At 38.8% G+C, this 11,027-nt stretch overlaps 1 protein-coding gene across 2 annotated transcripts in view; it reads left to right on the top strand.

Annotated features, from left to right (window-relative positions):
- The first annotated feature begins 1,398 nt into the window (after positions 1–1,398).
- The window catches only part of RAB28 (RAB28, member RAS oncogene family), a 62,248-nt gene continuing 52,619 nt past the window's right edge, over positions 1,399–11,027 (top strand). The window contains exons 1-2 of one of the 2 annotated variants that reach the window (XM_031048455.2): positions 1,399–1,742; positions 8,873–8,969. In XM_031048455.2, coding sequence (XP_030904315.1) covers positions 1,665–1,742; positions 8,873–8,969 — 175 coding nt within the window. In that variant the 5' untranslated portion in view covers positions 1,399–1,664. The remainder of the gene's footprint in view (positions 1,743–8,872; positions 8,970–11,027) is intronic. The other variant, XM_005148485.3, reaches the window with a different exon arrangement.

Here is an 11,027-nt window from a genome sequence, read left to right as displayed (position 1 = left end):
AAACAGGAACAATTTTTTTTTGTTCAGGCACTACACAAAATTGTTCTACACATTCCTAGCTTGATATTGAACCCATTAAAATACATCTATACTTTAAGGAGTTCTAGCTGCCTCTTTTGTTCAAATTGTTTAAACTATGCCTAAAGAATTGCTATCACTTATTGGAAAAATATGTCAAATGGGATTGCAGAGATCTGGTACTATTGGATAGCTTTATGAATTACTTTGGGACAAAGAATACGGTTCTTAAGGTTGCAGATACAATTGAGTTGGAAGGGATAGCATGCATTTTGGAGGACAAGATTATAAATAAAATTACATTGACAAATTGTGTGGGTAGCCTGAAATATAGCATTAAATTCAATACAGGCAAGCATAAAGGACTACAGCTGGGCAGGAATAAAACCTGGAAAGTGTATGAAATTCTGATAACAGGAGGGGATTCAGGGGTATTTTAGTAAATCAGAAACAGTATGAGTCAGCAATGTCGTACTGTGAAGAAAGCAAACATCATACTGGGATATATAAACAGGAGTCTCATATGTAAGACACATGAAGTAATACTTCCACTCAGTACTCATAAGGCCTCAACCAAAGTACTGTATCCAGTTCTTGGCACACCACTTCATGTAAGTGGAGAGATGCCAAAGGAAAGCAACAAGAATAATCAGAAGTCTAGAAAAGACAACCTAGAGAAAGACTGAACAAAGAGGAGGTGTTTAGTCTGCAGAAAAGACAGACTGAAGCCATGCTAACAGTATTCAAATACGTGGAAGGCTGCTAAGAAAGGGGAGGATACAAGCTGTTCTCCATGGTCAATATGCATAATAAAATATTGGTTTAAAATTCAGTTACGGCTATGTAGACAAATTTTCTTACTAAATGGATGGATAGAAAGGTTCCAAGTAGATCACGTAAGAAAGGAGGGTTTAGAAGAAATTTAGGCAAGAACGACTGTGCTGCAACATAGGCATATTAGGACTCGGTACAGTGCTTGCCACCGTTATGAGCTTCCAGTGCTAGCTCACTTCTTTAAAAACAGTAATATATCTTGTTGCTGTGCGGAAGCCCAGAGCTGAACGTGACCTGGCCATGGAGGCGGGTCCGTTAGCATGGAAATGCAGCCGCCCGGTGAAGCGGTCAGGTGCCCCGTGCTCTGCTCCCAAAGCACGCCCCTCAGGGACCGCCCTGCGCCCTCAGCCGCCGGCGGATCACCGCCTCAGGCAGCCCGCCCCGCGCCCTCTGACCTCCACGCTCCCTAGTTACCGCGCGGGGCGTCACTTCGGGGCCACACCATCGCTGCGCGCAGCAGACAGCCGGGTTGAACCATTCGCCCAGCCGCTGGGGGGGAGGGACGGGGACAGAAGTGAGGGCTTCGCGGGTGCCCCTTGCTTGAGCTCGTAGCGGCTGTTGGACTTGTTGCTATAGCTCTCGCCTGCGAGTTACCCTCTCCCCCTTTTCTCTGGTCTCTCATTGGTTTCGTCCCGTGCGGACCATAGCGACGGTTGTGCGCTGAGGCAAGATGGCGGTTTCGGCCTCTGCACAGCTGCCGGCTCTGTGAAAGCGGCGCTCACTCCTTTCCCCTTTCCCCTCCTAGCTGTCGCACCCCGTTTCTCCCGGCTGCCCTCCGCCTCTTCTCCTTCCCCGTCGAGGGTGTAAGGATCATGTCGGAGTCGGAGGAGGAGGAGAGTCCGGACCACCAGCTCAAGCTAGTGGTGCTGGGGGACGGCACCACTGGCAAGGTCAGTGCCAGCCCCGGCCGGCAGCACCCCTCTCCTCTCCGTAGCCTCGGTGTCCCGAGCCCCTTTCCTGGTATTCCGCCTCAGCGCTACCCCCGGCTTCCACTCTGTCGCGCTGCGTTGTCGTGATACCCAGTGCCGTGACCTCGGCTGATTGCTCCACTTTCACTCCCGGCCCTGTACTCTTCTTCTCCGTGGTCTCCCCGTCGTGTGTGTGGTGGGGAGTAGCGGAGAGCCGGGACGGGTTCCTCGCCTTGGAGCTGTGCCCCCGGACCGCCTGTTTTCGCTCCGTACTCGGCAGCGAAACCCTCTACCGGCGTTTCGGTACCCTTGCGGCACCCGGCGAGACTTGGTCAACAAATAGATGTGTACGGATTCAATCCCATTTTCTTGAGCCTTAATGAAAGGAGCGGCTAATAATGTTGTGACTATGGTGCTGCTTGGTCCTGCTTCCCCGCATTGATGATGGCCGTGCGCTGCTGGCCCGGCTGAGGTACACGGAGTTGTTCTCCGTATCTGTCAGTGCCCGAGAGGGGGCCGAGGCCAGGCCCTGGCATATGAGTTCCAGGCTCCCGCCGAAAGGACACGCAGGGAACTTACCTAGCTGGATCTATAGGCTCTCTTCGATTCGGCTTCAGAGCTGTTTACCTCCTGAGGTGGATAGAACAGCGTGCATCTGTTTGAGTTCCTGTTCAGAGTTTGGAAAGGCACTTCTGAGTCAATTTAGTTTTTGTTGTGGCTTTTACAGGGTTTTTTTTTCTGTCAACATAACGCAGCACTACTTACAAAACTTTGTTTATAAACAAGTTGTATTTTTAAAAGAGAAATTTTGATAGACCAGAGAAGGCAAAAGAGATACTGCTTTCTTAACCATTAAAATAGGTAGTGATCTTTATTAGACACAGGTGAACATTAGTGCTATATGTGGCATGAATTCTTTTATGAGATACACCTGAAAATAGAAATTTTATTGAGTGTTTGAAGGATACAATTTTTCATTTATCATTTACTTTTGAAAACACGGGGAGGCAGAAGGTCTGCCTGGCTCCAGTTCATATGAAAAGTAGAAGTATTCTTAGTGGTGGCTTAAATGAACTGCCTGCCATTGGTAGAAATAAGGTCTTATGTATGTGCATGGTTTTGCTCACTTACTTGTGCAGAGCTCTGTGAAGAAAGGTTTTTTTTTGGTTGTTTTTTTTTTTTTTTTGTCTCCAGTGGTTACAAACTCAGTATGAAGTGGTATTGTATTCATCTGGGTCAGTAGATAGGCAATTCCAGGTGACTATGTGATGAGAGCATAATAAATGCACAGGATTGACAGCTGAAGTCCTGTTTCACTGATAGTGCTCCCCAAGACTTTTCCATTCAAACTGAGGAATCCTTCCACTACTACTATTCAGCACCTTGTGGCAAGACCTCTTGCCAAACATGGATTTTCAAGTGTTCTTCAGTTTTGATTTATATTCCTGCTGGTTCCTACCTCTCATGTGGGAGCTGCCACTCACTGAATCTCCTGCTGGCTCTAGGAATCCTGCGCTTCAAGTGCAGTTTATTTTGCATGAGCAGCAGCTATATTGTGGTGGGCTGCTTTTCCTCCTGTCCCCCCTAGATGATGCTGTAATAGAGACTTCTTCCAGCCATTCTGAGGGCCTAGCAGCAAACACTTGCAATAATAGATTTATTGTAAGGTCTTGTGAAAATAAAGAAGTGATTGGGTTATGGAATAGAAGAATAAAATATACCTAGTGCTATTAAAAGCACCTCAGAAGACTAAATTGTTGAGGTTCCTGTCCTTTGTTGGCTGCTTGTTAGGCTTGCTTGTTGAAACATGTATGTCTATATGTTTTCAACTCTAAATAGCCTGTCTGTGACATCTGGTTCACAGCTGGTCTTTACACACATGCATACTTAGCCTCTCACTTACTGTGCGAGACATTTTTTCCTCTTCCTCTGTTGCTGGGCTCATTGGACAGGAGAAGTGTAGGGAATAATGGAATATATCTTAGAAATATTGTGTCTGGTGTTTAGTGTGAGATGTTCACATCCGACTTCTTTCTATTGCTCATCTTCCTGCCAAAAAAAAAAAAAGATATTTTTATTTCTTTTCACTTGGCCATCTGGAGCTCTCTGGTTCTCAGTTCTCCAGGGGGAAAAATTTATGTCTTTCAGAGTCAGCTGGCCAAAGGTGTAAACTTGCTTTCTTTTTCCTCACCCATTGTTTAGAAGCAATGTGATTCAGGTTCTGTGCAAAGGTTGGTAGCAGTTTTAAAACGAATCAATGCCAGTTCAAGGTAAGGGTAATGTTTATGTTTCCACTAGCTGGGAGTTGCTCTATCTGTGGGGCAAGGGAGGGTTGTTGTGCTTCTCCTAATTTGTTTTGTGGTGGTTGAATGAATAATTGGATACTTAGAATTTTAAGGGGAGAAGAGCAGAAATGGAAGAAGAAATGAATGGGAGGAATGAGACAATATATCTGGAAAAGTGTTTGAGAGCAACAGAGACGGTAAGGAAAGGGTAAATTGTTAAAAAGAAAAATTGAGGAAGGCAAGATTGGTTAGTAAGAGGATAATAACAAAGAATTATTTTAATGAACTAGACAAATTAGGAGAACAATCCCAAAAGAAATTGTAGGTGGGAACAATGTGAGATGAAATAAACAGCAATTATTAATAACAGTTGACTCTTTGATTTTTGGTTCCAGGAAGGACCATATATATACAGAGTAAGCCATATGCACCTAGGGTTTAAATCAAGCTACTCATCCTGAGCCAGAATGGTTTTCTGTTAAAATAAACTAGCAGTACTAGTATGCATAAAAAAATGATGTTATGATTCAGGTATTTCTACCCTTGCTATGCACAAATTGGCTTAATGTTGAAGTATATACTGATGCTGATTTAAGCTATAACTACTCTGACTTGGTACTGTTGAACAATGTTTTGCGCCTCTGAAAGCAAATCTTGGAGCTATTCATGGGAAGGGAGGTCCTGAAAAATAGCTGTGCAGGAGGCACAAAGCAGCCGAGGTTCTGTCTTCCAGCCATCTATTGCAGCTGGGGCTGAAATATGACAGCAGGAACATCCTACCTTTTTCTTCTCCTCTTAAGAGCTAATTATGAAGATGAAAGAGCTGATGCTTGACCTGATGTGGGAGCTAAAGCATAGGCTGGAATACAGAGTGGTGTCTTGCTTGTTTTAGGATTTTTTAGATGCCAGATTTCTAAGCATTGTGCCAATTCTGGATCTTGTTTTTAAACATGGGCTCAAAAATTTCACCAGTGTTGACAAAAACACTGTTGTTATTGTTGAGTCTTGATAATTTTCTCTTTTAGAGTGAAAAAAGTTTCATCAGTAACTAGGGGTGTGGTGGAAAGGTGGCAGAACTTCTTTCTTTTTTACAAAATACTTCCCATCCAACTGTTCTCAGTGTTGGACAGTTACGTGTTTTTATGCTAGTTAAAGCATTTAATTATTTAGTCTAGTGTTTCTTTGCATTTTGTTTGTTTAAAAATTCTTGCCGGTTGGGGTAGGACCTGACGGAGGGGTGAATGTTGCTGTGCTTGGAGAAAGACTGATGATCTAGGAGTGAGGGAAGGAATAGATAAGTGTTTTTGAAAAGTGGATTCTCGGTTGGCTTGTAAGATTGGTACATGAATGGAAATTCATGGCTTCAGAACTGTGTGCTTGCATCCCATTGAATTTTGATTTTAGTTTTTTTTTTTCTTATGACTATGATACTACACTTTGACTTTCTTCTGTAGAATTTTACTCAAAGAATCATCATTGATGAGGTTTTCTCTACAAGTTTCTATGCTGTCCTGGTGAATAGTCAGTGTCAGTTAGAGCTGGCTATCATTGCTTGTTCTGTTTGACATTCAGTTTATTTCCATTTATTTAATAAATAGGGTTTGCCTTTTTTCTCTTCTGTTTATACAGTAGGTAGGTGTTTAGGAACAGCATGTCAGCAGTTTGTACTGTGACTTGTTGACATTGACAGATGGAAATGAGAAATTGTCTTGCCTTGTCTGTGAGAATTAATCTCATCTTTGTTTTCAGAAAAACTTCCAAAATATTGCGTTGTATTGTGCCGTTAGGGTGCTGTAAATTTGAGGTATTATTTTTTTTGTTGCTGTATTTTAAACTTGGACTTTTCATTGTCTGAAAGGAGGGAGTTTGTCACACCAACCTTCAATAGTGTATTGCTATACAGAACAGCATTTGAACAGTCTAAACATTTGCTTTGAAGTATTTAAGACAAATGTGTGAACCTGTCAGATTGGGTCTAATGGAAAGTCTGCTGTGAAAGTTGGTGCCCTGGTTGTGTTAGGAGATAAAGGAATAAGGCCTTCTTGATATCATACTGATATCACACTCATTACTGATCATACTCTGATCTATATATTGGTGGTTGAAATCTTATGAATGTAGCATAATCTTTTTCAAAACCAGTCACTGATCACTACAGTTCTACTGAATGGTTATTTAACTTTGGTTATTTTTTACATAAGTTGCACTCAACATATCCTTACATTGACAGAAAAGATTTTGTCATACAGAATCTTTTATGGCAAGCATGGCAGGGAACAATTTTAGTATTGAAGGGAGTATCTGCATTGTAGAGGTACCTGAGTATGCATTAGCATAACTTTGTTGACTGTTGTGGAGAAATTTGAATTGTTGCTCTTAGTATTTTGTGGATAAATGTTTGTTCTGAGAATAGAGGAGTGTAGTCTGGTAATCCAATGCCCTGAGCTCTAGTATTTATTAGAAAAAAAATTAAAAAGGAGTTAGTCAATGATTTTTTTTGCTATAAATTCCTTCACATTCAAGAGCAGGGTAGAGGAAAACTGTCTGAGAATTTTGCCATGCTGTTGGTTGTTTGCTGCTCTTATTGCTTGGCTGTTAATTAAATGCATGTTGTTTATTTTCACTAACACCCCTAGAGGCCCTCAGGGAATATCAAGTGTCACAGAGTGATAAAGCTAATATTTACTGAGCCCTTAAAACAAGAAGGGAGTGGTTGCTTATTTAATGGAGATCTAAATTAGTGTGTTTGAGAATATAGAATACTATGATATAGTTAGATCATAGAATCATAGAATAGATGATATTTTAATCTATACTCTGGGTACTGGTTACGTTTATGATAAGGAAAATTTGAAGGAGGAGGCTGTATGGTGTATTCCTGCAATGTTTTTATTCTTATCTATGTATTTAGGGTCACGACATATTAAAAATACTATCTCTGTAGTCTTGACAGACTAACTATTGTGATTCAAAGAATAAGTTCTACTGACTTTTCCAGTGCAACAGTCTAAATCTGTATTGAATTTCATTTTGTGTATGTTGTTAGTCCTGCCACATAGCTGTAGGCAGAAAAATCTTCTCATGATTAATCCTCTGTGGTCTTCACCCTTTCCACAGTGATATAAATATATAACCCTATTCATGCTATTTCTAGTTTACTTGCCTTCCCCCCCCCCCCCCCCATTTAGTTATTTATTTTTAATCCTCTTGGGGCTTGAATTCAGTGAAGTAAGTGAAAATGTTGCCATAGTCTCTAATTGACTTTTTGGATTACTTCCTAAATGTATATTCTGATATCAAAATATCACTTATTACATATATAGGAGAGTGGCAGGAATATAAAAGTGATATGGAAACAAGAAAACAGTAAATCTTGTATTTACTTCACAGGTAATTTAATTGCAGAATAAATGTTTGCCTGTTCATACTAGAGCTTTAATGCTGGAGCTCTGGTAACCATGTTTTCATGCAAAAAGTGTAATTTGTCTTTTCTTCCTGTGTACCTTTGGCATTTTTAGCATACTTTAGATCTTCATTATAACTGTTCTATTAACAGAACTTGCCTATTCTCATTGTTTCAGAACTATTGGCATTATTTTGCTACTGCATTAATTCTGTGTGCTGTAACAGCTATTTCTAATAACAATGTGAATCATCTCCTTGTGTCTGGATGAACGGAAAGCTGGCAGAAAAAAATTCTTCTTGCCCATTTGAGTTTTCTCAGGCAGCAAAAGAATTTTGTGAGGCCTTTAGGCTTTTATTCCCTTGTATGTGTAAATGCGTATTTAGATTTTTTTCTGCAATTACTCTGTTTTCATATTTTCAGATGTCACATCAACAAGATATTTAGGTGCGCACCACTAATGTGATGTAGGATGTATTTTATCAGTGTGACATGGTTTTTTAATGTATCTAATTTTTTTCACAATAAAAACATTTGTATTCTTTAAAATTGCATCTCTCGTTTTTTCTTTTTTTCTTTTTTCAATCTGTGGATTGTGGGACTTTTTTTTTTCTTTCTTTCCATTTTTTTTCCCTTATTTGTTTTCCATGAATGGAGAACTTAAGTTACTAGTGATATAAATGCCTTGCTTCATTACTTTATGTAGTTGAGTTGTATATCCCTTTAGCAGTATATAGTAATAGCTGATTAGTAGATCAACAGTGTATTGGTCTACTTTCATAAACCCACAAAATATAAATTGAAGAAATAAGTTTCCAAAGTTCTGCTTAAAGGAATAATTGTGCAAATGTGAATTCTTAAGGTGGATTTAGTATTTTCTGTGTACAAGAAACTAGTCTTCCTATTATGTAATATCTGATCCTGGAACTTCGATATACAGTGGTGGGAATCTGCCACACTTTGGAGCTCCTGTGGGACTTTGCAGATCTCCATTCCCTCCCAGAAAGTTGGTCTGGGATCGTGGTGTTCTGTACCAGGGAAGGACCCTTGTTTTGGAAATGAATACTTTTTAAAAATAATCTCTTCAGGTATGGATATTGTCACTTAGATTTGTTTCAGTTTGAGCGTACGAATGATGCCTTATTCAAATCTGTGTAATATTTTCTAATATGACTAAATAGTACCTTTGAAACACAAAGGAAATATGCACCTTGCTTATTTGCATAAATTAGTAGCCTTTTTAAGAAGAGAAGTAACCTTTTATTATGTTGAAGCTGGCTGGGATACTTGTCAGTCCAAATCCATGGACACTGTTGGCATGCAATGATTTGAAAAGTGCTTAACTGTATTTCATACTTCTGGTTTAACATCAAGTTTTTTTTCTGTTTAATACGACAACTTAATTTAATATTCTTTTGTTTTAGACATCCTTAGCTACACGTTTTGCTCAAGAAACATTTGGAAAACAGTACAGACAAACCATAGGATTGGACTTCTTTTTGAAGAGGATAATATTGCCAGGTAAGAAAATAAAAAATAACACTGAAAGACTGGGCAGGAGCAAGGCTTCCAGAAACAAATTCTTCAAAGTAGTGTATACCAAGTAAGCTTAGTACAGTGCTTTTTATGGAAAAGTAAATTAGGTTGTTCAAGTAAAATTTTGTTAGTATGTTCTTGACAGGTGACAAAGGGTTATGCATTTGCAACTTGCATCTAAAACACTGAATTCATATAAAAGGAATGCTATCTATATTAGTGATTTTTATTATCTCTGCTTGCGTGAACTTGCTGTCTGTGTGGATAGTGTAGCATACAACAATGAAATGGAACTTTAAATATATTCATTCAGAAAGTATATGTGCTTTGAAAGAATTTTTTTTTTTTTAAATGAAATACACAACTTGCGTTTGAGTTGTGTGAGAGAAGCATAATGCACCTATGGAATCGCAGTGCTCTAATATGTGAATGCTGTTTTATGCAAGGCAGCATGAAATTGCTGGCATTTAATAGACCACTAAAATTTAGGGTCCCTTGGCACTCATAAAAATACAGTTTGAGCATTCAAGATGTTTCAGTTCACGACTGCAAAGAAACTATTTAGATGCCAGTTGCAGCACACTGCATGGAAAATTAAAAGAAATAATTAAAAAAGAATAGTTGCTGGTAGAAGTTTGTCTCTGAACAATTGGAGATTTGAAATAAGGCTTCATTGATTTGTGTTTGCTCAGTTTCTAAGTATGCAAGAATTTAATTAAATGCATTTTCTTCTGGCTTCAAAAATCAGAAGATAGCAAAAGTATGTGTAATTATTAAAAATTGTAGTGAGATTTGGTAAAGCTGATGCAAATTCAGTTCTGTAGTTCTGTCTTTTTTCCTTGTAGAGGACGAGGAGGGAAGCAAAGCCAGAAATGAAGCATTTTAGCTGTAACCTGAAGTTATAAGAAAATATATACACTCCTTGAACTTATTTTGTTTAAATTATATTGCCAATAACTTCTTGCTTATGTGTATATATTTTGGTAAGTGAAACAGAATAATCTTTTCAGACTATTCCTGCATTCACTATTTTGGTTTGGCAATTTTGCTGTACTTTTTTAGTATCTGGTGAGTAATAAAATACCAAATTTCAATGCTTATTTCACCATAAAATCAACAGAATAATTTTTTTATTGTCCTGCTCATGCCTCTAAAAATACCAGTGTGTATAATACTTAACAGCAGTACTTGCAAGTGGAATGTGTACACAAATCATGCAGTGTGCATGCTGAGAACTTCTTTTTGCAAGTTTTTTTCCAGCTGTTAAGCATACAGAAGCTATTAGTATATTACTGGGATTCTAAATATTCGTGTGGAGTAGAAAATTTGGAAAATTATCAACTATTGATTCATTCATGTTTTGCTTTCTTCTAGTTTATTTTGTAATAAAATCAGAATGTTTTATAGGACCATATAGCACCAAAAATGGCAACAAAGTCTGTACATCTATTTTCTTCATTTATCATTAACAAAATAGTAATGTTTGTGGAGCATGTTCATATTCAGAAGGATGCGTTTTTCTGCAGATTGTCATTCTGGTTTGCCTACGCCCATGTATGTGTATAGGTATCTGTGGGTTTCTGTGTGTTATAGGTAAGCTGAACTGGTGGTGGGGAGTGAGTGAAAGAAGAGGGAGGGAGGTAATGTTTCTAAATACTGGAATGGGAAGCATTACTTAAGTAAGCGGATTTTTCTAATTTCTTGATTACTTCTGGGTTTGCAGAACTGCTGTGTTTACTTGAAAGGTTAATTCATACCACTGCACAGGAATTATAATATGTATATCAATAGGAAACCCCCCTCAATTTCTCCTATTTAGTAGGAGAATTGGTGCATAACTGCGGTTCAGTAGTTGATTTTTTTTTCTGGTAAACAAAGTTTTCAGAAGTTAAAATTACTGATTTCTAGAATTGCAGAGATGTTTACATTAGGCCACATTAGGAATGTATGTTAGCTTGTAAAATAAAGTACTGTTTTTCTGTTTTGGGGCTTTAAAAATAGTGTTATTTGTCTCCAGTTTTAGTAACTGATGCAGTTTTGCAA

Source organism: Melopsittacus undulatus, chromosome 7, assembly GCF_012275295.1.
Source record: "Melopsittacus undulatus isolate bMelUnd1 chromosome 7, bMelUnd1.mat.Z, whole genome shotgun sequence".
In the NCBI taxonomy this organism is placed as follows: Eukaryota; Metazoa; Chordata; class Aves; order Psittaciformes; family Psittaculidae; genus Melopsittacus; species Melopsittacus undulatus.
Note: the sequence above shows the minus strand (reverse complement) of the source record. Positions and strands in the feature narration are given on the sequence as shown.